The sequence below is a fragment of the Octodon degus genome, unplaced genomic scaffold, assembly GCF_000260255.1.
Source record: "Octodon degus isolate 3935 unplaced genomic scaffold, OctDeg1.0 scaffold00138, whole genome shotgun sequence".
Lineage (NCBI taxonomy): Eukaryota > Metazoa > Chordata > Mammalia > Rodentia > Octodontidae > Octodon > Octodon degus.
Window position 1 is genome coordinate 2,148,453 of NW_004524714.1, and position 26,893 is coordinate 2,175,345.

General features: G+C 51.2%; 2 protein-coding genes across 2 annotated transcripts in view; one reads left to right on the forward strand and one right to left on the reverse strand.

The window, feature by feature from the left end:
* Positions 1-1,580, reverse strand: part of Slc25a25 (solute carrier family 25 member 25) — a 43,437-nt gene extending 41,857 nt beyond the window's left edge. The window contains exon 1 of the mRNA XM_004641529.2: positions 1,215-1,580. Coding sequence (XP_004641586.1) covers positions 1,215-1,472 — 258 coding nt within the window. The 5' untranslated portion in view covers positions 1,473-1,580. The remainder of the gene's footprint in view (positions 1-1,214) is intronic.
* Positions 1,581-2,281: 701 nt separating this feature from the next.
* Positions 2,282-6,246, forward strand: Naif1 (nuclear apoptosis inducing factor 1). The gene is made up of 3 exons (XM_004641533.2): positions 2,282-2,352; positions 2,653-3,178; positions 5,308-6,246. The coding sequence occupies exons 2-3, from the start codon at positions 2,668-2,670 to the stop codon at positions 5,790-5,792; spliced, it is 996 nt and encodes a 331-aa protein (XP_004641590.1). The 5' UTR covers positions 2,282-2,352; positions 2,653-2,667; the 3' UTR covers positions 5,793-6,246.
* Positions 6,247-26,893: the final 20,647 nt, after the last annotated feature.

The window sequence follows — 26,893 nt, forward strand, 5'->3', positions numbered from 1 at the left end:
AAAAAAAAACCAGAAAACAATACTATCTGGGGCAAAACTGCATTTAAAAAAAATTAACTTGCCTCTCTTCTGAGACTGGAGGTAAAGGCTATCTCTAAATTCCTTGGACTTAGTTAACACAATGATTCTACGTTGCACACAGTGTCATCCTGGGTCTTCCTAGGCTGATCCTAAGTAGGTTAACTACCATGAGTGCTGATCCCAGATTATCTTGGACACGACATCTTTTGTACACCCACCGAATCAACAAACTGGCTCGATTCACTGGCATTTTACCAGATTTCCTTTATATTTGGCTATGAGATTTTCTAAATGTTACATGTACAAATCGACCAAACTTTGATAAGAAACAGGTTTACTAGGTAAAGGACTGAGCAGTTTGAATCCAAGTTGTACAGCAGGCTGGGCCACAATAAATGACAATTAGGAAAGGGTAGTTACAGCGACAAAGTCAAACCCAAAACCATACCATGACAGAGGAAGAAAAAGCCACTGCTCTGAGTTTATCCAGGAAGGACAACACTTCTCTTTCCGGCAGGCCCAGGGACGGCCTTTTCTTTGCTGCCTCTCCTCCCACATTGGCCAAAGGCCCAGTGCAGGCCAAGAGCAGCCACCTCCATTCTTAGGGACACCCCATTTTTCCCCAGATTCCTTTACCCAGGGAATCCTTACGTTCTGGATAAGCAATGGGGACGAGCCTTAGCCATGGAACTGTCAGTTCTCACCACCCACATCCACCCAGATCTGCCCAAGCCCAGTTCTCGTTTCCCTCCCTCCCACATGCTTCTGAAAGCAAATCAGATCCCACGGGTGGCATGGAAATGGGAGGGGGAGAACAAGGGGCGCTGCGGTGGGGGGGCAGGAACCTGTCAAGGAGGGAGGTCCAGTTTGCCCTTGAGGTTAGGCGGTAGCACAGGCAACCCCTCTGCCTAGTCCTTCCACCTTAGGGGAAGGAAAACCCGAGCAGGAAAAGGGTTTCCACCCACCAGAAGTCCTTGAGGCTGCCCAAGATGAGGTTCTCTCCCAGAGAAGCCTCACTCTCACCCGGCCATGAGTAGGGTGTGCATCTGTCAGTCGGGGCACTTTAACACCAGAGGCCGTTCCGCCAGACCTGCCAACCCCCCAGTGGCTCCCGAGAAACCAGGACATCCGGACCTGTCACCCGGACTTCGGGGACTCCCTCCCGGCCCGCGCAGACGACGCACGCTGCCTACCCGAAGCTCGCCCTCGGTGCGGTGCAGTCCCAGTCGCCGTAGCCCCACGGCCAAGTCGTTGACACACAGGCCACCGTCGCGGTTGACGTCGAGAGCCTGGAAGAGGGTCCACAGGCGCAGCTGGTGGTCCGGTCCCCCGCAGACGGCGCCGCCGCACGGGTCCCCCACGGACGCCGGCGACGCGGCGGACGACGAGGCGGCGGTGGCGGCGTCCGGCGGCGGGGAAGCCACGCAGCGGCACAACACACTGCTCACCATCGGGCGCGAGGCAGGGGCGTCGGGCGCGGGGCAGGGTCGGCGAGGCGACTGGGACAACGTGGAAACGCGCGGATGTCGTAGGACTGCCAGCGCGGGCAGCTAGACGCCGGCAAGCTGGCGGGAGGGGCTGCTTCCGGGAACTCCGCCCCAGGCTCGCTCCCTCTTGCTGGCCACGCCCCCAGGAGACTCTCCGGCCAATCATATGTCATGACCGCAACTGGGGAAGGGCGCGGTATGGGCGGAGCCTGTGAAATGATTACCGGTATCAATGAGGGGGCGGGGCCATCTTGCTCAGCAAAGGGCCCCGATTCAAACTGAGAGAGGAAGGGATTGGCTGAGCCGTGCGGGAGAGGGAATCGCTCAGCGATAGGCAAAGAGATTGGCTGGGGGAGGGCCCACTGTCCAACTTCCATTGAGAAACGCACTTTAGACCGCGGAATTGTAAGCGCGGGAGAAGCGACCGAGTACGGAGAGATCGTAATCTGCCCTGGGAAATAGGATTTACGAGACAGCAATTGTGAACTGAAGTTACAAAGCAAATTTTGCGCCTTTGAATGGAATTAGAACTTAATTGGCCAACGGGTCCAGGCGGAAAGAACTAAGTACCCTCGGGAGGCCGAATTTTAATACTCTAACTCTCGAAATCACCAATAAAATAGCTGAGTTTAACGGCCTAACTAGTCCTAACACTGATAATTGAACGACAGGACGACTTTCCAATAGAAGGAAATAAAGGCGAGGTGGGCGGAGCGCCTGAAGCGACAGACACATACTTAGACCAATGATCAGGCTATGTCCGGTGAGTAGGCGTGCCTTTTAGCTGAGCGACAGACTGGAATAGCCAATGATCGACAGTATATCTTGAGTTGCGACCAACCAGGTGAGCAGATTTCCCCTGGAAAGATTTGAGGGGCGGGAAGAAGAAAGGTAGGCGGATCTCCGCAGACCCCGGCGGAAGAGGCAGATTCAGGAAGCCATTACGCAGCTGGCTGGCCGCGGCCGGGCGGGTTGAGGCTGGGCCCTACGCACTTTGCGTAGCAAGGGGGGTTACCTAAGGCCTGGTGCTTGGCTTTGAGCAAGCCAGGCCTATCCCCTGTAGGGGGTGGTGTGAGTGTCGATGCTGGGTAAGACAAGAAGGGAAATTTAGTGGTTTGGCGCATTATAATTTCTTTAATACTAGGAAAGAAAAGAGGCTATGGCTGTCCCAGCCAAAAAGAGGAAGATGAACTTCTCGGAGCGGGAGGTGGAGATCATCGTGGAGGAACTGGAGCTGAAGAAGCACCTGCTGGTGAACCATTTCAACGCTGGCGTCCCTCTGGCCGCCAAGAGTGCGGCTTGGCACGGCATCCTGCGAAGGGTCAACGCCGTGGCAACATGCCGCAGGGAACTACCTGAGGTCAAGAAGAAGTGGTCTGACCTCAAGACCGAGGTCCGTCGCAAGGTTGCCCAAGTACGGGCCGCCGTGGAGGGTGGCGAGGCCCCAGGCTCCACGGAGGAGGACGGAGCTGCTGGGGCTGGGACAGGTGGTAGCAGTGGCGGAGGTGGTCCGGCGGTAGCCCCCGTCCTGCTGACCCCCATGCAGCAACGCATCTGCAACCTGCTGGGTGAGGCCACCATCATCAGTCTGCCCACTACCACAGAGATCCACCCCGTGGCCCTTGGACCTGCGGCCACTACAGCCGCAGCCACGGTCACCCTGACACAGAGTGAGTGACTTCCCAAGCCCAGATCCGCATGCATAGCCAGCGCTGGGGTGCCCTGGGGACCGTAGCTGCCAAAGGTCAGAAAGTCAGATGGGGAATTTGCCCTGGCCCAAGTGATCTTGTTCCCTTAGGGACTTTTCAGCATGTGGTCTGGCCTTCTCTCATACTGGGTGTGTTGCCCCTATTTACATTCATGAATCCTGCCACTTGCTGAACTATGTGGTCCTTGGCTGTGGCCATAGGCCTGCGGGACTTATCCCAGCACCTGGCGCATGATAGGAACCCAGGATATGCTTGTTGAATAGATGAAAATAATACTGCCCAGGTGAGATATCATTAACAGTCACCAGTTCCTGGTTCCTACTGCTGATCTATGAATTCACTTACTCCTTAAATGTGACCACTTACTCCGTGCCAAACTGTGCTGGGCATTGGAACTGCCAAGGCATTTAAAATATAGGCCCATTATATCGCACAGGAGCAGAAAAGAACATTTATAGTTTCACTCTTAAGTGGGAAAACCCAAGACTCCTAAGAGGAAGAGGCTCCCTGGGGAGGTGGGGACACACACTCAACATTGGCATTAAACAATGGAGAACACTGACCTCTCCCATGTACATAAAGACCCACACAGCGCATCTAAGATCCCTTCAAAAGTTCTCAACTATGAATGATATGGTACTAACTTGGATTGGGTTTTGTATCTAAGACAGTGGTTTGTACCTCTGTACACTACTTGTGATAGGCTGTGAACTGTCAGCCAAGATTTCTCTTTTAGTTTTGCGGGGAGTTGGTTTCATTTTTGTTTGGGGGTTGTTGTTTGGGTTTTTGTTTATTTTTTAAATGAAGTTTATTTTTTGTTTGTTTTGTTTTGTTTTTGGTGCTAAGAACTAAACCCAGGGCTTCCAGCTTGCTAGGCAAGCATTCTACTGCTGAGCTGAATCTTTAGCCCGTTTGTCAGTTTTTTGAGAAAGGGTCTTGCTGTGGAATTCAGGCTGGCCTTGAACTCACTTTGTAGGCCATACTGGCCTCAAACTCATGACGATCCTCCTGCCTCACCCCCTGAGTGCTGGGATTATAGGCGTGTGTCACCAAGTGTGGTTTCAACTAGTATTTCTCAGTGGGATTTGAAGTAATCAGTATATGTGAGCGCCAGCCCCTCCAACCTCCACCATGCCGTATTTCTCAGTTATATGTGTTGAAGTGGGACAAAGGGATGAACATCAGTCCAAATCAGATGCTGTTCTGGAACAGGAAGGACATTGAAATATCCCAGGGACTGAGGTGATCAGAGTGAGGGAGACACTTCCTGGGTAGTTTAGCTGCTGTTCCCTGCTGCCAGCTGCTTTTCTGCTTGGCCTCAGGAGATTTGGAAGTCAAGAGAGCATCAAAAGAGGTTGACTTAGACTGGCTTGACAGCTCAGTGGCATACGCACATGCCTAGCAGCGCAGGGTCCGAAGTTCAATCCCCAGTAACACCAAAAAAAAAAAAAAAGTCCACAGTCCACATGTCCAGCTGCAAACAGCAGTGTAATATAATACCCCAGGCTGCCTACTGCTGGCTTTTACCCTGCTTCTGAGGCACCTTCAGCAGCTAGACATATTCCAGCAGAGTGCTGGAAGACCTGGGTTTGCTGAGTTAGCCATGTGACCTTAGTCAAGCCACTCTCGGTTTCTGGGTTATTCATCTTTGCAAATGAAGATGACAGTATCTGCCCCTTGTCATTGAGTGTTTGATGAGCTCACAGTGCCTGGGCCATCGTAGATGCTTTAAAATTATTTGCTAGGGGCCGGGGAGACGGCTCAGTAGGACAAGTGCTTGACTGGCAAATGCAAGGATCTGAGTTCAATCCCCGGTTCCACCAAAAAAAAAAAATAAAATAAAATAAAATAAAATTATTTGCTAGTACATTTTTAGGAAGGCAGGTTCTCGCTATTATTATTATTATTAGCATCTTTGTTTTCACCAGACCAGAGCTACCTCTGGATGCCCAGATTTATCTTTGAGTCGCTATAAAGCCAGGGGGGCCTGAATTCCCTTTTGTCTCCCTCTAGGGCTTAATAACCACGCCCCAGCCCACGTGGAGCCTTTGTTCCTCCCAGGTGATGCCTTGACTCTTTCTTCCCTGCAGTCCCCTCGGAAACCACCTACCATGCCCTCGAGGAGGGTGTGGTGGAGTACTGCACTGCGGAGCCCCCGCCTCCTCAGCCAGCTGAAGCCCCTGTGGAGATGGTGGCCCAACACAGCGGCGACACATCCGTCAAGCCACAGGCGCTCAAGAGCCGCATTGCCCTCAACTCAGCCAAACTGATCCAGGAGCAGCGGGTCACCAACCTGCACGTGAAGGAGATTGCCCAGCACCTGGAGCAGCAGAACGACCTGCTGCAGATGATCCGCCGCTCACAGGAGGTGCAGGCTTGTGCTCAGGAGCGCCAGGCCCAGGCCATGGAGGGCACCCAGGCAGCCCTGAGTGTGCTCATCCAGGTCCTCCGGCCCATGATCAAAGATTTCCGCCGCTATCTGCAAAGCAACATGCCCACCCCAACCCCTGCCTCTGACCCGGGACAGGCGGGACAGGTGGCTCAGAACGGGCAGTCTGACAGTGGCATCCAGTGAAGACAGGGGTCCCAGCCTTCTGCTGTGATTGGATGAACCCTCTGTGGTCTCGCAAGTGGCTTCTGGGATTGGCCGCAGGCTGGGCCCATGGGCAGCTCCCACTTTGGGCTCCACAGTTCTGAGAAAGGAACCTGGGAAGAGAAACTTGTTGGGCTCCTGGGATCCAAACCCACTTCCTCCCAGTTCGGGAGCTGCTTGCCAAGACCCGGGAGATTGGTAGCTGGGAGTCACTGAGTTGGTGATGAGACACAGGTAGCCATGAGCCAGGGCAGGACATGGCGCAGATTCCGATTCCATACAGGAAAACTCTGCAAGGAAACACTGGCTCTTACCTGGGCCCTGTCCAGTACCAGGCTGTTAAGTGAGATGGTGACAGAGGCCCTGGTGTCAGCAGGAGAGCCATAAACATCTTCCTCTCACCCCGGACAGCATAGCTGAGCTCAGAAGAAAAAAAGAAAGCCCAGCCTGTCTCCTTCCCGCTGTGCCTCAGTCTGAGGGGACTGTCCCTCTTCCTGTGCCCATCAGTCCCTGTCCCAGGCACGGTGTGGGGCCTCTGCAGTGCCCCCAAACACCACTTGCAGCCCGGCTCAGGACGCTGTGTGCAGAGGGCCTGGGTTGGCACTCTCTACTCTTCCACTTCGTCTCTGGCCCCAGAGTCCTGGGCTCAGGCCAGCCTTCTGTTCTAGAGAAAGCAAATCCGTAGTCTTGTCATCCCCACCCATTGCAGTGGGTTTGAGGTGACTGTTGCTTTTTCTAGTCATTTTAATTCTCTGTTGAATCCCCGGTTGGAAGTCCAAGGAGGGCAGCTCTGTGCACAGGCCCTTCTTCCTTTCTTCTCTGCTAAATCCATTTCCAAATTCAGTGCAGAAAAAAGCCTTCAGCCCACCCGTATCCCAGCACACAGGAGGATAAGGCAAGAGGCATAATAAGCTCCAAGCCACTCAGAACGATACACACAGCAAGACCTTGCCTCAGAAACAAAAAGAAGGCAACCCTGTTCGCACCGCACCCTGGACTCTTCTCCCTTGCCCATCAGTCAGGGCCCCTCTGATTGGCTGAGCGATTAAGCCACTTTTAACCTTGAATGTATGAAGTAGGAGAGATGAAGCTAAACTGAGAAATGAGACCTTTGGCCCCTCATGCTGCAGAAGACCGGCGCGCAGCCTGCTGCAGGAGGTACCGTTCTGCCCCCGCTTCTCTGCGATATCCCTAGGGTTTGACCCAGATGGTGCTTGTCCCTTTCACAGGCGGTGCTGCCAGCTTGGGCAGGTCTGTATAGCACTGCTCAGCACCACCATTGTGATCGCGGGAGATGGCCCCCTACTGTCCCCTTCTCTGTGCAGGCCTGTGTGCAGTGCCAACTACAGGTGGCAGAGCAGACTGGGCCTAGCTCGGGAGTTGGGTGGTGGAGCTGTCCCTGCCAGCTCAGTCACCTGGCTCTGTGCAGCCCAATGGCCACAGCAAGGGACCTACGGGGACTCCTGAAGGATTTGCAGCTTGGTTAGGTTTTTCTTTAGGGTTGAGCCAAATCTGAGCCAATATTGTGTCTGCTTCATTTGGGTACAGAGAAGAAGCCTGGATGCCCAAACTGACTCTTTCTTTCTAGGTTATAATTTTAAATTAAAAAAGTCACTTTTTTTTTACACTGGTTTCTCTGTGTCTTCATTGGTTATATATAAAAGAGAGTAAAGCCTGTAAATTCAAGTTAAGTCTGGCCCACTGCCTAGTTTTCATTTTGTTTTGCTTTGTTTTGTTTTTTTGGAGGGGAGGTTGGTTTTGGTTTTATTTTTTTGGTACTAGGAATCACCTCATGACCTCGCACTTGCCAAGCAGGCACTGTGCTGCTGAGCTGCATGCCCAGCCCCCACTGCTGACTTTTGTAAATAAAGTTTTATTGGAAGACAGGCACACCCATTCACCGATGCTCGGGCTATTTTTGTGCTGTAATAGCAGAGTTGCATAGTTGTAGCAGCAGCACCTGGCCCACAAAGCCAGAAGTATTTATTTTCTGCCTTTTGTACAGAAAAGCCTATTTCTTGGTTAGGAGATGGTTTCAGGCTCTGGGGAAGATTTATCAACCCCAGGTCTAACCCAAAACCTGGAATAGACTCTCGGAGGGAGAGCTAGCTGTAAGGCTGTTCAGCTTAAACTGCGTGTACACAGGACCTGGGGTACACATGGTGTGTACATGTGTACTCCTGTGTACACATGGTGGTGTACACCGGACCCCAGCACCCCGGAGGTGGAGGCAGAAGGGTGCAGCTACGCAGTGGGCTATGTAGTGGGTACAAGGCCAGCTGGGAATGTATGGTGAGACCCCGTCTCAAAAAGCTGGGGATAGGGGCTGGGGAGATGGCTCAGGGGTATAAGCGCTTCCCTGGCAAGCACAAGGGCCTGAGTTCAATCCCCAGTTCCGCAAAAAATAAAAATAAAAAAATTTTAAAAAGCTGGGGCTATGGCTAGCAGCACAGCACCCGCCTGGCAAGTGCAAGGTCTTGAGTTCAGGTCCACCCTGTAGCAAATAAATAAAAGCTTTAAAAAAAAAAACAGCAGTTTTTGACAAGGCTGTTCTTGTGGGGAAAAAAACAAAAAACACTGCAGTTTAAACCAGCTCTGAGACTGCTCCCACCTTCCTAAAGACTAAGAACTCTGGCTCCCAAACAACAAGACCAGCTCAGCGGGAGTCCAGGTCCTACTCCAAAGAAGGTTGACCACTGGAATCCTGCCAAGCAGGTGAGAGGTCCTAAGGGCAGAGATAGCGTTGAGGCCAGAATGGGCTTCCTTCCGGAGGGACCTCAGTCCTGCTGGGCCCAGTTACAGCCCCTGGAAGAAGGTGATTCTAATGTTCTCATTTGCAAGATCAGAGAGAGTAATTTGCCTAGGAACCGGGTGGAGGCACACAACGGTAAACCCAGCACAGGGGAGGCTGAGGCTGGAGGATTGTGAGTTTGAGCTCAGGGTGGGCAACTTAGTGCTTTAGTGAGACTCAGTCTCAAAATAATAACTAGAAAAAAAAAAAAATAACTAGAAACTGTAGCACTGTAGCTCAGTGCAAAAACCTGGGTTCAATCCCCAGTACTGAAAAAAAAAAAAAAAAGCGAGGGAAGGTACTTGTTCACTCTACCGCAAATCTTTGTGGTGTCAGTTTCATTAATCCTAAAGCCAGCAGGTGACAGATAATGGCAACTACTTGACAATGGTGTCACGCAGTCGGAAAGGGAACAATAGCTACCATTCTCTGGCACAAACTGTACACAGTGTCCTAGGTACTGTATAATGCTTAACTTTGATTAACTTGGGTGGCTTTGGGGATGCCAAGGAGATTAGTAAAGCACATGTCTGGGTGTGTCAAGGTAGGTCCTGGGGTTGTGCTCTCGGGACTATATCAGCCCTGCCCCTTTCTCAAAGACTTTTTTTTTTTCTTTTTTGCAGTAGGATCTCCCAAAGTAGCCTAGGCTGGCCTTGAACCCATGGTGACCCTCTTGCCTCAGCCATCCAAGTCCTAAGATTATACAAACATGCACCACTATACCCAGGCTAATGGGATTTTTTTTTTTTTTTTTTTTTCCAGTACCGGGGATTGAACTCAGGGCCTTGCACTTGCCAGACAAGTATTTATTCTACTGAGCTATCTCCCCCGCCTTCTAATGGGAATTTTTGACAATGCTGGAACTAGAGGGTGGCAGAGCATAGGGAGCAGCTTTGGCCAAGAGGCTCTGACAGCTGGGACAATAGCTCAGCAGCACAGCACCTGCCTGGCAAGCACAAGGTACCGAGTTCAATTCCCAGTACCAAAAAAGAAAACAAAAAAAACCCTACTCTGGCAGCAAATGCCCTGAAAGAGACTGGTTGTACCAGGCTGAGCTGGCAACTGCTGGCTGCAGTGTCCCTGGGGAGCCTGTGATCACTGTGATGGAGGAGGAAAAGCCAGCTTCCCAGCTTTCCCATAGGTCAGTGCTGGGGATGGGGGGCGGGGGGGGCCAGCAGATCCAGTTGTGCAGGTGAAGATGTCTTCCACCTGCGGGGTTAGCCCTCAGGAAGAAAGGCTCCTGCCGGATCATGATTGGACACAAAGGGACAGGAACCAGCAGGGCTGGGAGTGGAAAAGTACTGACAGTAGGGCTGGCCAAATAGCTCAGCGGATTAAAGCACCTGCAAGCAGGCGCAGGGGTCAGGGGTTTGATCCCGGGCCTGCTGTGCCAGCCCCGCACCTGGGGCATGCTGAGATGGCAGTTGAGACTGGGCGTGGTGGCGCACACCTGTAATCCCAGCTCTTGGGAGGCTGTAAACAGGCGGATCACTGAGTCCGATGTAGCAGTGAGACCCTGAACACCCTGGAGACCCTTCCCTAAAATACAAAAAAAAAAAAAAAAAAAAAGGAGTAAGGGTAAAGCAGCAAGACTCTGCTGGCTATGCCAGCATTGGTGGCACACATCTGGGATCCCAGCACTGGGGAGGCTGAAGCAGGAGGATTGCCCTAAATTTCAGGGCTACATAGTTCAAGGCCAGCCTGTACTACACAGTGAGACTTTCTTCAATGACAAAAAATAAACTAAAAATCCTTCTCTAATAAAGCTGATGTGAGATGTTAGCAAGTTGACACCGGTAGAGGGCTTCACAGGTGATGGGTGAAAGGTGGGGCCTATTTCAGTCCTCTCTTGCTGTCCAACAAGAGACCCCACAGCGCAGGGACTGGAGCCACCACCATTATTTCTGCTTTTCCTTGTGATCAGGGCTGGAGGAACAGCTGGTCTGCTTCCTGGAGTGACAGGCCAGAAATCTCTGTGGTCTTTCTTCCCCAGGGACAAATTCCAGACAATTGCCAAGGCCCCAGGACAGTGGCCAAGAGCACGGCTGGGAGACAGGAAGGGCACCCCCCCCCCAGGCGCTAGGTGGCAGATGACAAGACCAACTTGGGATAATGCCCGCAAAGGGGCATGGCTTTCACAATGGCTGTTCCGTGGTTCCAGCCCAAGGCTAGGCCTGAGTGTGCCCCTCTGTGTCCCACAAAGCTGCCACCTCTTCTGCCCACCTTGTCCCCTGGCCAACTCCTGGGCAGCATTGGGCTTAGCCTGGCCTCATGGACCGCGCGCTCTTGGGCCTCTCACCCAGGCGGCTGATTCCTGGTTGATTCCCAGCTGTGTCTACTTGGGTCCCTGGCTGCAGCCAACCTGGCTCAGGCAGTGGCATCTTCATTCCCAGCTGCTGAACCTGGGCACCTGGTGGTACCCTGGGTCCCTTCTCGTGCCCCATTCACATTCAATACTTCTCCCCCTCACCCCCCCCCCTTTTTTTTTGTGGTCCTGGAGACTGGACTGGGGACCTTCATACTGAGCTATGGCCCCAGCCCTTCTGTGTTCTGTTTAGTTGAAACAGGGTCTTGATGAGTCACCGAGTTGCCCAGGTTGGGTGCATGCTTGTGATCCTCCAGTTTCTGGTGCCGAAGGCCTCCCTTGACCCCAGGCTCCCTGCCTCTGCTCCAGTCCCCAGTTCTCTCCCACTACATCACCCACAGCAGCCTCCTCCCCAGGCTCCCTGCCTCCTTGTTTATGTTGTTTGTGTTCTGAGACAGGGTCTCATCCTGTAGCCCCGGCTGGCCTGCAACTCTGTGTGTAGCCTAAGCTTTCCGAGCTCCACAGCCTCCTGCCTTAGCCTCGCGAGCACTCAGACTACAGACCTGCATCACCATAAATAACTGGTTATGTGGACAGGGTCTCACTACGTGGTTCAGGCTGGCCTCAAACTCACCAAGATCTTCCTGTCTCGGCCTCCACAGTGCTGGGTTTATGGGCGTCCACCAAGGTTCTCCAAACTTTCACCTTAGCCGCTCCTGTGAGTTAGAGCACCTTCCTGCCTTATCGCTTTCTAACGGCCTTTCCTCCGCTGCACTCACTTCCTGTAGGAGCTGTCACGGGTCACACCACATTCCTCTCACAGGTTTATCTCACGGTATGCTCTGTGCACACTGGTCATCACTCTTATAAAGGCCAGTGTCCTGCTGTGCGGGGGGGGGGGGGGGGGGAACCTCGAACAAAGAACCCCGCTGGTGGCTGCACTGCAGGGCGTTTACCATCATCCGGGTCCCACCCACGCAGTGCCAGTGACCCCTCCCTCATTCAGCAGGACCATCAGAAATGGATGCAAACTTAGCCCTGTTCAGGATGTGGTAGGCAAAATCCTACTACCAGGGCATCTGTCTTATTCTTAGTTACTCTTTTAGCACAGGTCCCTGATTTTTTTTTTTTTTTTTTTTTTTTTTCCATTTCTGGTCTTTTGAGATAGGGTCTTACTCTGCACTGATCTGGAGTTCACTAGGTCGCCCAGGCTGGCCTCAGACTCATGGTGAGGCTCCTTCCTCTGCCTCCAGAGCACGAGGAGCCAGGTCAATGTACCACCCCCAGGGCAACGGCTCCAGTCTGTAAGTGGCAGGGCCAGTAGCCTCCCCTGTGACTCAGCCTCCCGTGAGAGCCTGAGCAGGAATCAGCCTGGCAGCGCCGCTGTCTGGACCCTGAGCCTGCAGCGGAAGCCTCAGCAGCCCCGCCTGCGGGCTGTGACCCGGGGGAGCCCCGCCTCCCGCCCGGCTGCGGCTCTTCTGCTGCAGCCTCTGCCTGTGGCTGCTGAGGGCTGTCCCTACGATGAGTGGATTAGAGCACGAGAGTACACCCTCCCCGGGCTTTCAAGGACGTAAAGAGGCTGAGAAGGACGCGTGTGGGCAGGCGCATGAGCCCTGAAGTTCTCCAAGGATCCTGCGAGTCCCACATCTTCGGATTGTCATTGCCTGTGTAGAGTGGCTGAGGTGACCTGTGAGTCTCAGTGAGGAATCCCTCCCGCCCCCGCAGGAGGCTGACGCAGAATTATGGCTAGGGTTAAGGGAGGTCAAGAATGTAGGCCTGCCGTGCCTGACCCTTTTCACAAAAAAAGCCTGTTCAGTCTTGCTCGCTGCTAAGGCTATCTAAACCTTCAAGCCAAAGGAAACACCTCCAGGGCTGGATTCAATCTTGGAAGTGGCTTCGGAGCTCCATGCGGAGCCCGCTGGGGGCCAAGGCAGCCCCTGCAAGGAGCCAGACGTGGGCAGCCAGACTGAGACAGGAGCCCAGAACAGCCCTTTCCTCTGCTTCGTCCCACCTACGGTGGTCCCAGAAAAATGCCCCTTCTTTTGAGGTTTTGCCTTCTCTTCTTTTTCTTTTGCTCTGCTTTGCTGTTGCTACTGTTGTTGTTCACAACACAGGCCCCAGTATGCAGTCCAGGCTGGCCTTGAACTCCTTATGGAGAGCAGGCTGGCTTCAAACTCACAGGGATCCTCCTGCCTCAGCCTCCCCGGAGCTAGGAGCACAGGTGCACACCAGCACACCTGGCTGTCGAACTTTGCCCTGACTGGCATGAGTCATGGGGAGGAGTAGGCTGGGCTCTGGGCTGCATTCTCCACTGAGTCAGGGTGATCCAGGCTGACAGTGACACTCACATTCACCCACCCATCAGGGACTGAGGGGGACTGGTCACCACAGGGGTCCCCTGGGGCTCAGAGGTCTCCCGCAGGGTACTGTTTGGCAGGACACTGGGCCGAAAGGCATCCGCAGTCTCTTCTATTTTTCTTTGTTTCTCCCCCTTCCTTCTTCCCCCACTCCTTCTTTTGTTTAATACTGGGGTTGAACCCAGGGTCAACTCACTGAGCCATCTGCAGCCTTTTTTTATATTTTTTGAGGCAAGGTATTGCTAAATTGCTGCATTGCTGAGACTGGGCTCTAACTTGTGATCCGCCTGCCTCAGCCTCCTAGAGTGCCAGCGTCTTAGGTATGTACCACCACAACCAGCTCTTCTTATTTTTTTTTGTCTCTACATTGCCCAGGTTGGTCTCAAACCTGTGATCCGTGTGCTTGCCTCCTGGGTTACTGGGATTAGACACAGGCGCCACCTTCTGGCGGTTATGGTTGCCTGCTCAGCAAACAGAGCTCCCCGGGGGGCAGTGACCCTTGGCTTTGTTTCCCAGCCCGCCTCCACCATCTCTGTGCAAGACATGTGCAGGCGGAGGAAGCCCAGTACTGCTTCAGAGACAAGCCGGTGACCCAGAACTGGTCTCTCTCAGAGTGACACATTGAAGGCATTTGGAGAAAAAAAATCCTTCTGAAGCAACCCTCTAGTGTCACTTGCTTTTATTTATTTTGGTTTTTTGAGACGGGGTCTTGCTATGCAGTCCAGGATGGCCTTGAACTGGAAGCGATCCTCCCCCAGGTCGCAGGTGCGTGCACCGCACCTGCCTTTAACTCACCTTTAGGTACTTGCCTTTCTCGGTAATTTCAGAAGTCGGATAGTCAAGCAATGCCCCCCTTCGGCTCTGCCTTTGCTGACTCCACTGATGCACGCACGTCTCTATAGAAACGGCTTTAACCCGTTTCCTGTTTAGGAAAAGGTGCAGCTCACTGCCAACGTACAGTTCTTTTGCAGCGAAGGGAGAGTCACTGTAAACACCACGAGTAAAACCAGAAGGAGGCCGTTTGCTTCCAAAGACCATGCATATGTGAGGTCAATGGGAAAGTGACCATAAGAGCAAGATACTCGGGTGCAAACTTGGAGATAAGCAGAGGACAGTAATCCGGGAATTATCTCAGGTTAAACACTGTTGCGAGTAACACTGGCACAGTCAGGAAATGGTTGCCGTTGTTGTTTTGCTTATTTATTTTGTTGTTCGAGACAAGGTTTCGCTCTATCCTTTAGGCTGGCCTTGAACTCACTATGGAGCCCAGGCTGGCTTTGAACTCCCAGCCACCCTCTTGTCTCAACCTCCTGAGTGCTACTTTAGGACTAAGGTATGTTCCCAGACCCAGCAGGAAGTGTTTTTTTGGGTTTTTTTTAATTTTATTTATTTGTGTGTGTGTGTGTGTGTGTGTGTGTGTGTGTGTGTGGCCAGCTCAGCCCACCAGGGGGCGGGGCGGGCTGGCATGTGGTGCTGGGGGATTGAACTGCGGTCCCTGTGCTTTGCTTAGCTTGTTCCAGGCAGGTGCTTTAGACCACTGAGCCTTCTCACCAGCCCCGGTTCTAAGTTTTGTCTTGTTTTGGTTTTGTCTTTTTGAGACAGGGTTTCAGCTATACAATTCTGGCTGGCCTGCAGCTCACTTTGTAGCCCAGGCTGGTCTTGAACTTTTGACAATCCTCCTGCCTCAGCCTTCCCAGTGCTGGGATTACAGGCCTGTGCCACCATGCCCAGCAGGTTTTAAGTAATTTTTGAAGAACTGTAATGTTTGAGGCTGTTTTTGTTTATTTGAAACCAGTTGAAGGGCCGCACCATTCACTTGAACCTGCACAGCTATCTGATGTCAGCGGCCCTGAACATCAAACTCTGAACACACTGGTACCCCAGTCCCCCATTTCTGTGTCCTGGGTTGAACCACGGGCTTTGACTACGCATGCGTAGAACTCCCACTCCCCCCACCCCACCTTTCTCGGCGCTGCAGAGCCCCCATTCTCCTTCCCCAACAAGTGCCCAACCCCTCATTTGAGTCCCCGTGCTCTTCCTCCTCGTGGTCTCGGAAGAAATTCTCCTGCGAACTCTAAGCTAGCGCAATCAGCACACTGGGTCAAGGTGGCAGGAGTCAAGTTAAGTAAATATGCGCTCTGTAGTCTGGGACAGAGGGCTGTCATCGGCAACTGGGGGACCTTTCACATTCTGCCCTGCTAAGGGGATTCCATTGTAACACAAAATATCACTGGATGTTAACCTAGATTTGTTGTTCCTCAACATATAACCCAAGGAACACCAGCTTTAAGGAATGACCAGGCTGGGGATGCACATTCCTGGCCTCCATCCCTTTTTTTTCTGTTATTTCTTTGTGGTTGTGCTTGTCCTTTGAGACACTTTCCTCATGTTGCCCAGGCTGCCCTCAATTTCACAGGGATCCTCCTGCCTCAGCCTCCCCAGTGCTGGGATTACAGGTGAACACAGCAACTCCACTGTGGCCCACATCTTGGACTGGGGGTGGGGGTGGCTGAAGATTAACCAAGCTCCCTGAAACACTGCTGCAATGCCCGCTCGCTCACTCTCGCCTCGGTCACGGGTTTGCCGCGCTGGCCGCTGCAGATTGGCCGAGGCCCTGCGTCCAACCTGGATCCGTGGTTCTTTCTCTGAAGTGTGAAACTGGATCCAGAGTCCAGCTCCGTCTTTGTGGAGGGTTGGAGCTTCCCAGCCTTCACACACCAGGATGGAGACAAAGAGAAAAAAGGTACAAGAGGCTGGGCCAGGACAGGCCTGCAGGCGGCTGCCACCCCATAAACTACCCAGGTCCCCTTCCCAATGCCTGAGAGACTCCCCTACTTTTCTCTTTGATAGTAATTCATCGGGGTGTGGTGTCCCACTCCTGTAATCCCAGAACTCAGGAGGCTGAAACAGGACGATTGCTGCAAGTTTGAGGCCAACCTGGCCTACATGACGAGTTCAAGGCCAGTCAAAACAACACAGTGAGATACTGGTTCAAAAAAACGGGATTACTGGACTCTTTTGGAATATTTTGCTGAGTTCACACACCTATAACATTCAAATGATGAGCGCTTCCCTGGCAAGTGCAAGGGTCTGAGTTCAATCCCCAGTTCTGCAAATAAATAAATAAATAAAATAATATTCAAATGATGGAACTAAACAAAAAAGGTGAAATACAAATGAATGCCCATTTTGTATCTGCGTATTCAAAATGGTTAGGATAGGGGCTGGTGAGATGGCTCAGTGGTCTAAAGCACCTACTTATTATTTTATTTATTTATGTGTGTGTGTGTGTGTGTGTGTGTGTGTGTATGAGAGAGAGAGAGAGAGAGAGAGAGAGAGAGAGAGAGATAGGCAGAGAGACAGGCAGGCAGACAGACAGACAGACAGAGAGACAGAGACATAAACAGAGAGACAGAAAAATTACAGCGTATCATATACAATGTGAATGCATCTCAGAATAACTAGACTGGGTGGGGATCCAGACAAAGAAAGACTATACATGGCATGACTTCATTTATGTTAAATCCTGGAAAATGCCATTTAATGTATGGGGGCAGAAAGCAGTCTCAGTCTCCCAGAGAGGTGTATCAAACTCGTGGTGATCCTCCTGCCTCAACAGCCATGCGCTGCCCAACTCATGTGACATTTTTCTTATGACAAGAAGCCAGAGCATCCTTCTCTTGTGCTTATTTGCCACCTGTCATTGTCTTTTTCCCCCCTTCAGTACTGCGGATTGAACTCAGGACCCTGCGCTTGCCAGGCAGACGCTTATTCTTCTGAGCTATCTCCCCAGCCCCATCATTGTCTCTAATAAAGTGTCTATTCTGCTTAAATTGCCTTTGGATTCCGAGTCAAGCATTCTTTCCATGCCTAGATATGAGTCCTGTCATACCTTTTTTGCAAAGTTACTCCCAACCTGTGCTTGCCTTCCTGTTTCCTACCAAACTCAGTGTATCAACACTCATTGAATGTGAGGACCTCTCTTCAATGAAACCACTCATTAAAGCAGAGAGGAAGGGGCCAGCGAGATAGCTCAGCACTCTAAAGGCTTGGTTGGGCAAGCTTAGGCAAAGCACAGGGACCTCAGTTCAATCCCGGGCACCACATGCTGCACCAGCCACACCTGGCTGAGCTACACACACACACACACGCACACACACACGCATGCACGCGCACACACACACGCGCGCACATACACAAAACAAAAGAAAACAACAGAGAGAAAGCCAAGATGGCGTACACCTACAATCCCAGCTCTCAGAAGCCCGAGGCAGGAAGACTGAGTTCAAAGCCAGCCTGGCCAATCTAGCAAAACTTTGCTCAAAATATATAAACACACATTTTTACAATTAAAATAATAAAACAGTGGCAAGGGGAGCTGGCCTCTCCCACTGGCACAGATAAACAAGGCCTGCCAGCCATGGTGGGGCGGTGTGGGTCTCTCCTCATCCTGTAGAAGGAGCAGAGCTTTGTATAAAATTGCAGGACAGATAAGCAGGCAGTGCATTAATAAAATATTTAAATTTTGGTTCTTTGGACTCAGCAAGTTCAATTCTGGGAAATAAATGAACTAGAAAATTGAGCAACCCACTAACCGGGCTTTGTAGTACACACGTGTAATCCCAGCCCTTGGAGGCTGAGGCAGGAGGATGATAAACTGGAATCCAGTCTTGGAAACTTAGTGAGTTAGAAAACCCTGTCTTAAAGTAAAACTTATAATAATAAAGAGCTGGGGGTGGAGCTCAGGCCAAAGCCCCTGGGTCTAATCCTAGCTCTGAGGAAAGAAAAGCCGGCACTGAGCTCTCTGTCCCCGATCTTTGTGCCATGGTGGGGGCTGCAGGCACGCTTGGCTGGCCGGCCTTGGTATCCGATGCTCTGTCCCGATGTGGCCTGGGGCCATTTTGCCACCACTCTTGGACAGAAGGCACAGCAGGATTGGGACTGAGAGGTCGGAGGGGCTGGAATTTGCCCTGTCTCCAGCAGGCTGGGTGGAGCGAAAGGGTCCAGGGCTCGCTTCCCAGCAGAGGGAGGGCCCAGGAGTTGGGCTCTAACCAGCCTCCTCCGGTGCAGCCCAGGAACCTAGACCACAGGTTGACACAGCTCTGGAGCCTTCCAAGGACAGCTCTTTGCTCTCCAAATACCAGTGATTTTCCTGGGTCTCAGAAAGTTGCTATCTAGAGTTGGGTGTGCAGGGACACCTGGGAGCGTGGAGCCCTGGGTTCGAGATTAAGCCCTGCAGCTATGCTCCTTCCCTATCAGGCCCCCGTTTCCTCAGTGGGACAGTGCAGCAAGTGGACTGGAGCCAGTTCCCACGCCATACCCAAATTTGAAAGCAGGGGTACTGGAACCAGCCAGACCTGAGTCCGTTTCTTTTTTCTTCTTTCCTTTTTTTTCAGCAGGGATTGAGGAATTGAACTCAGGACTTTACGCAGGCCACCTGAGTCCTATTTCTAACCAGACCTGAGTTGTGTTTCTTTTCTTTTTTTTTTTTTTTTCTTTGATTTTTTTATGTATTTGGTACAGGATCTCACTACACAGCTTGGACTTGCAGTGATCCTCCTGTTTTCAGCCTCCCTAGCGCTGGATTACAGGTGTCCAGCATCATACCCGGTCCCTGTTCTTGCCTAAGCAGACGCTTAGTCTGCTGAGCTGTCTGAGTCCCGTTTCTAACCAGACCTGAGTCCCGTTTCTAGCCCCAGTTTTTGGGGACTTGGCGTGTTATTTTTACCTGGGTTTCTTTAATCACACTCCAGCCACGTGGTAACCGTCCACATGGGGGTGCTCCTACAAGCCTCTCCAGCCCTAGGACCTTTACATACTTGTCTGTCTCTGCCAAGCCCATCCTGTACCTCTCTCCCCAACTAACTCCTCCTCATTCATCCTGGTTCCTTTTTTTTTTTTTTTTCTTTTTGCAGAACCAAGGATTGAACTCAGACCCTTGCACTTGCCAGGGAAGCGCTTATTCTACTGATCCATCTCCCCAATCCTGGTTCCTGTGCCACTTCCTCAGGGGAAATGCTAGAGTTTGAAAGTATTTCCTAAAAGCTCATGGGTTAGAAATGTAAGTGGAGCATGCCCGTAATCCCAGTTACTTGAGAGGCTAAAGCAGGAGGATCACAAGATTAAACCCAGCCTGAGGAATTTAGTGAGATCCTATCTCCAAAAACAAGGCTTGGGATGTAGCGCAGTGTGAAGACCCTGGGTTCAACCCCCAGTACCAAGAAAGGAACAGAATAGAAAGAAAAAAGAAAAAGAACTACAACTCAGGCTGGCCTGAAACTCACTGCAACCCTCCTGCCTCAGCCTCCCGAGTGTGAGCGCGTAGGTGTGCATCACCACACTCGGCTTTGTCCATTCTAAGACGAGTTCATGCCCCTCCGCGCCCCCCAATGTTAACATCTCTGAAAAGCGCACACGGTGTAAGAGCCCAGCGACCAGCTAGCAAGCGTGACCCACATGCATGAGAGCCCGACTCTTGCAAAAACATCAGAAGTGGGGGCCGGAGGGCTGGCTCAGTGGAATAAGCGCTTCCCTGGCAAGCGCAAGGGCCTGAGTTCAATCCCCAGTTCCGGAAAAAAAAAAAAAAAAAAAACCATCAGAAGTGACAGGGGAACGCTCTGAGGGACAGCACCACCCCAGGAGCCCTGCATGACCACGAGCATAATCTGGGTGGAAAACCACAGACCTCAAACTCGGGATGAAATGAATCCAGAAGTCAGACCGTGTGTGCTGAATTTCAGGAATGCATCACTACATTATTTTGATCATGGTTTCCTTTACACCAACATAGTTTTGAGATACGATTTTTTAAAATATTTATTTATTTATTTATTTATTTATTTATTTATTTATTTATTTTGTACAGGGTCTCACTACACAGCTCAGACTTGTAGTGATCCTCCTGTCTCAGCCTCCCCAGCACTCAGGGATTACAGGCATGTGCCGCTGTGTCCAATTTCAGTGCCAGGCTCAGGGCATAGCCAACACAGGATGTGGCCCCAGGGATCAAACTTGCATCCTTGCGCTTCCCAGGTGGGCACTTAGTTAGACCGCTGAGCTATCTCCCTAGCCCAACCATATATGATTTTTTAAAAATCTGTCCAAGTAAGTTTAACAGAGCAACTTCAACCAGGTATAGTGGTAAACTCTTGTAATACCAGTGCCCTGGCAGGCTGAGGCAGGAGAATCACAAGTTTGAGACTAGACTGGGCTACATAGAGACTTAATGAGACCCTGTCTCAATTTTATTTTTAGTCTTATTTATTCGTTTATTTATTTATTTTATTTGGTATAGGGTCTCACTGCCCAGCTTGGACTCACAGTGATCCTCCTGCCTCAGTCTCCCCAGCACTGGTATTACAGGTGTGCACCACCACCCCTGGTTTCAGTGGCCAACTCAGTGGGCCCGGGGCAGCACCAGGAATTGAACCCAGGTCCTTGCACTTCCCAGGCAGGCGCTTAGACCACTGAACTATCTCTCCAGCTTTTTGGTCTTTTTGAGATAGGCTCTTGCTATGCAGCTCAGGCTGGCCTTGAACTCACTTTGTAGCCTAGGCTGGTGTCAAACTCACAATGATCCTCCTGCCTCTGCCTCCTGAATGCTGGGATTACAAACAAGTGTCACCATGCCCAGCTGAAAATAAAATTTTAAAAGATGAGGACATATAGTAGATCCTGGGAAGAGGGAATAAGCCCATTCAAAAGGGAGGAATTAGTAAGTTGAGGAAGACAGGAGAGGGAGTGGGGGAAAGAGATATATCTATGTATGTAAGCAGGATTGTTTGGACAACTGTACTGTGGATTTTCTTTTACAGTACCGGGGACTGAACTCGGGACCCTATGCTTGCCAGGCAGGCAGTTACGCCACTGAGCTATCTCCCCAGCCCTGTACTGTGGATTTCTGCTGGTCTGTGGAAAAGAGCAGTTCATGGTTGTTTTGTCTCCTTTTTCAATTCTTTTTCCTTTTTCTCTTTTTAATTTCTTTTTTCTTTCTTTTTCCAGTTTTGCACACTTATATCCGGTAATATGAGCAACTAATTTGAAGACAACACTATGCAATACAACACATACTGTGAAATTTATAATTTTTAATGTATTTAGGACCGGGTCTACAGGGTCTTACTACGCAGATCAGACTCATAGTGATCCTCCTGCTTTCAGCTTCCCAAGTGCTGGGATCACAGGCATGCACCACCATGCCATATTATTTTGCTTAATGAAATTCTGTATCATTTGTAATTTTTCTGTTTTAATACTATTTTGTATTCTCTTAAAAAAAAATAGGGCTGGCCAAACAGCTCAGCAGATTAAAGCCCCTGAAAGCAGTCACAGGGGCTGGGGGTTTGATTTCCGGGCCTCTCCTGCCAGCCCTGTCCCCAGGGCGCACTGAGACAGCAATGAGTGAGACTGGGTGTGCGCCTGTAATCCCAGCACTTGGGAGGCTGTAAACAGGAGAATCACTATGAGTCCGATCTAGTAATGAGACCCTGAACACCCTGGAGACCCTTCCCTAAAATACGGAAGAAAAAAAAAATTAAAGCTGAGGATGTAATGCAAAGGTTGAGGTTCAATCTCCAGTATTGCAAAAATCAATCAATAAATAAACAAATATAAGACCACTTTCAATAAATATGAAATAACAATTCTAATTGACGTTTGTTTGTTTGTTGTAGCCCAGGCTGACCTTGAACTAACTCACTCTGTAGTCAAGGAGCCTTTGAATTCCAGAGGTTCTGTCCTGCCAGCCCTCCTGAATGCTGGGATTACAGGTATGGGCCACCATATCTGGCAAAAATTCTAATTGATAAAGAATGGTATAACATTGTAATTGGTGGTGGGTTTTGTTGTGGTCATTGTTTTGGGTTTGTGTGTGTGTGGTTTTTTTGTTTGTTTTTTTAGTGTGTGTGACAGTGGAGATTGAACACAGAGCCTTTATACTAAACTACATTCCCAGCACCTTTGTTTTTGAGGTCTCCTCTTGTAAAGTCCCTAAATTGTCCAGGGTCGCCTGAAATTTGCAACTCTCCTGCCTCAGCCTCCCAGAGCGCTGGGATTGCAGGAGCACACCACCAACCCCGCCCATCTCTTCCTTCTCTTGCTTTTTCTAGGGCTGCTGGTGGAATCCAGCGCGTTGCAGTGCTTGGCCCGCGCTCTCCCACTGAGCCTTTATACTAAAGGCCCCAGCCACCCCCAGCCATCCGCCAGCCACCCGCCTCTCCCACTGAGCCGTGGCCCCAGCCAACCACCCCCCCCCACACACACACACACCTTTTCATCTTTTTAATGGTCTAAAAACAATGATGTCTTTCCCACCGCCACCACCAAATGCCGCGCCAGCCCCACCCCCGGGTGCCTGAGCCGGCCACCTAGACGCGGCATGGAGGTGCACGCCTGTAATCCCAGTGCTGGGGAGGCCGAAAACAGTATCACTACGAGTCCCTGCTGCGTAGTAGTGAGACCCTGTACTAAGTGCATTAAAAAAAACAAAAAACAAAAAACAAAAAAAAACACGAACGATGCATCTTTCAAATAAAGGTGTGTTCGCTTTGATTCAGTACTGCAGCGTCCTTCCTACCGCGCCGGGGCTCTGAGATGAGACCCAAGAGGGTTCAGGGTTCCGGCCTGACAAGCAGAAGGCGCCCCCTGGCCTGTGGTTCTCTGTGTGAGCTGCAGGTGGCGCTGTTTTACCACAGCCCGGAGTTCCAGTCTCAGAGGCAGTGGGAGTGTCCGGCTCTCCTCTGGAAGGGCCGAGGTGGGTTCTTCAGTCCGTCTGGCTCCAGGGCAGTCAAGCAGAGGGCGACCCGGAGTTGAAATCAGGGTTATGGCTGGGTATGGTTGTGCACACCTGTAATCCCAGCAGGCAGGAGGCTGAAGCAGGAGGATGGCTGTTAGCTCAGGGCCAGCTTGGGCCACAAAGAGTTCAAAGCCAGCTTGAACTGCAAAGTGAGACTGTCTCAAAAAGACAGAAAAATAACAAAATAAAAGCATATAAATGGGGCATGGTGGTGTGCGCCTGTAATCCCAGCACTTAGAAGGGAAGCTGAGGCAAGAGAATTACTGTGAGACGTATTGTTTTTATTTTGTTGGTTCCAGGAATTCAACAATTCAACCAAGGACCTCGTGCTTTCCAGGTAGGTGCTGTACCACTGAATTACATCCCAGTCCCATCAGTGAGTTTGAGGCCACCTGGGCTACATAGTGAGTTCGAGGCCAGCATGGACTACACAGAGACCCTGCCTCAAAAAAAAAAAAGGAGGAGGAAGACAGTACAAATCTGAAATGAGACTAGTGATTTAGCCCCTCACATCATTACTGCCAGAGAAAATGAGGGAAGATGGGGTTGGTGGGATGGAGCCCCGGAGAGGTGAGTCTTCATTTGTGGTACCATACTAGACAGCGTGGAGCAGACACACAGAATAGGTGGAAGATAGTGGCTAAAACCGATATATCAAAAATCTACCCAATGACAGCAACACCCACTTGGTCACAGTGTGCCCCCCCCCCTTGCCTGCGCCTCCGGCTACTTGGGAAGCTGAAGTAGAAGGATCAAGCTCGAGGCCACGCAGGGGCAATTTAACAAGCTCTCAAAAATAAAAAAGACACCGCAGTGTTGTTTGAAATCCCAGCACTCCGGAGAGAGGAGGCGGGAGGAAAAAACAGTCTCAAAACACCAAAAGCGGTTGCTGCTGGGAGGTGGATGGGCTGACAGGAAACGGCCGCCGCTATCTGCTGCCCCTACACTTCGTGTTTGCCTCCCGAGGTCAAATCTCTGGTCCTGAGCTCCACTTCCGCCCCAGCTAACAGCTTCAACCCCGGGGCGCCGGCTGTCTGCCTTCGCGTGCACCTGAAAGCCGTCAGCAGCAGGATTTTCTCTGAATGATGCACAAAGAATGCTGCATTCTCCAAATGATAGAATTTTTTTTTCCAGTACAGTACTATGACCTTGGTGCTAAGCTACGTCTTCAGCCCTTTTTTAATTTTGTATTTGGAGACAGGGTCTTCTTAAAATTAATTCCATTTATTGGTACATTGTAGGTATGATCCCAGCCCTCATAGGCAACTTGCACCTGATACATTACCTTGTACACGTGCATCTTCATTGATCTTGACGGAGACAGGGTCTTGCTGAAGTGCCTGAACTGGGATTCTCCTGCCTCAGCCCCCGAGAGTGCTAGTGATACAGGGAGAAAAACTGGTCTCGGGTGGGTGACCGCCAAACCATACAAGGAACCTCCAAATGACATAGAGAAAAACAATCTCCGGACCTGACCTGCACGAGTTCGTGTTCTCTAAATCCGAAGAATGAATTTTAGGAACAAACGGAGGTTACGAGCAGAATATATTTGAGAGAAAGAAAGCTTCTGTCCGAGAGAGGGACAGGAGGGGGGCCCCAGCGGGTAGTTCCCCGGGAAGCTGTCTCTTCCAGGGATTTTTATAGTGTAAAACCATGTGGGGCAAAGGTGGAGAGAATGGGAACTCGCTTAGGTGGGCAGGAGGTGGGACAAAACTATGGTCAACCAATGGGATTACATATGGGACAGGGTCTTTTCCTGTTGGGGGTTGGAATGCGGGATAGGGTCTCTTTCTGTTGGGGGATGGGCTAGTGACCCACTTGGGTCCTTCCAGGTGATTGATACCTATTTAGGATATCAATCCCAGGTGCTACTCGTTTAGCATTTGTTTGGCCTTTAGGGCTTTAGGTCTGGCTCACAGCAGGAGCATCCATCCCTCCCACAGTTGTAAGGCATCTCCTCTTGTGTGCTGTCTCCTTCGAGGGCCTGGCCCTGTCTGGCTGCCTGCAATACTAGGATTTAACCCAGGCGAGTTGCAGTGCCTGGCTGCTAATGTCTCAGAGTCCCAGGGGTGTGGCATGATTTTAATAAGGTAAAAACTATTTTTTTTTAATTTTTATTTATTTTACATTTATTTATTGTGTGTGTGTGACCAGCTCAGCCCACCTGGGGGCGGGGCTGGCTGGTATGTGGTGCTGGGGGATCGAACCACAGTCCCCAAGCTTGTTCCAAGTAGGCGCCTTAGACCACTGAGCCATCTCTCCAGCCCTGTAAAAACTATTTTTAAGGAAACATTGAGCAATTGGGAGAGTTAAAGCTTATAAATGTTCTCATGCAGAAATTGTTGGTTGATTTGTTTGTGTTTTTTTTCTGTTGTTGTTGTTGTTGTTTGTGGAACAGGGGATTGAACTCAGGCCCTTGAGCTTGCCCGGCAAGCACTTATTCTACTGAGCCATATCCCAGCCCCTTTATTTGTGTTTTGAGACAGGCTCCTGCTATGTAGTTCAGGCCAGCCTTGAACTCACTACATAATCCAGGCTGGCCTCCAGTGCACGGTCATCCTCCTGCCTCAGCCACCAGGGAACTGGGATTGCACATGTTCAAATCGTACCTGTTTTTCCATCTAGTATTGTAACTTTGACAATTAGTCAGAGTTTTGACTTGAGGAAATAGGCTCAGAGAAGTCAGGTGACTTCCCGGATGTCACCACCCAGACGCTAGCAATAGAGCCCAGGGGCTGTCCAGCTGTGTGCGCTGGCTCAGGAGACCTCGGGGTCCATATGGCCCCCTCTCTCTCTGAGAAGCAGGGCTTTGCTCAACACCAAACAGACAGACCAACACTGCCACCACCCAAGCCTGTGACCCGCCCTTGCACCTGGACTCCTGAGGCTATCCTGGCATGGAGGCTGGCCCTGAGAGTGGATGGGGGTCCTGACTGCAGGTGACACCGCCTAGGCTGTGTGTGCAGGATGGGGGCAGAGCCAGGCTGGCCTCAGGACAGGGCAGGAGGAGCCTGGGGCCACCAAAGCAGGAGGAGTTCAGAGCCAGGCCCTGCCCAGGAGCTGCGCCTGCTTGCTCTTCATACCTGCCTACTGTGCCCGCTCACCCTCTGTGGGCGTTGCTTCCTCTTTTTTTTTTTTTTTTTTTTTTCCAGTTCAGGCGAATGAAGCAGGCAGGAGAATCACTGTGAGATGTCTTGTTTTTGTTTTGTTTCATTTTGTTGGTTCCTGGAACTGAACCAAGGTCCTTGTGCTTTCCAGGTACTGTACCACTGAACCAGCTGCCTAGACCAGGCAGGAAGATGCATGCCTGTAATCTCAGTGCTGGGGAGGCTGAAAACAGAACCACTACGAGTCCCAGCCAGGGCCTTCCCACTGAGCTACATCCCCAGTCCTTTTTTTATTTATTTTGGAACAGGGTCTCCCTAAGTCTAAATTTCTCAGGCTGGCCTTGAATTTGAGATCCTCCTGTCTCAGCCTCCCAGAGTGCTAGGATTACAGGCATGTGTGCACCTGGCTCTGCCTCTTCTTTGGCAAGTGCCTGCCTCCAAATCTGCAAGAGCCCTGTCCCAGCATGCTGGGTGCCATCTCACCGGCTGTAACCGCCCGTACAGTAGGTTCTACAGAGAGGTCAAGCCAGGCCTTCAGCCTGCACAGCCAAACGCCCCTGTGAAGCCAGAGCCTGCACACTAACCAGTGAGCCCCACTGCCTCTCCCTAAGCTCTTCGCCTCCGACCCTCTGTCAGTCCCAGGGAACACAGCTGTCGGGGCACAGCCAACATCCTGTAACTAGTTGCGCCTCATAGATACGAATTCAAGACAGCAGGGCATTGGGATGCG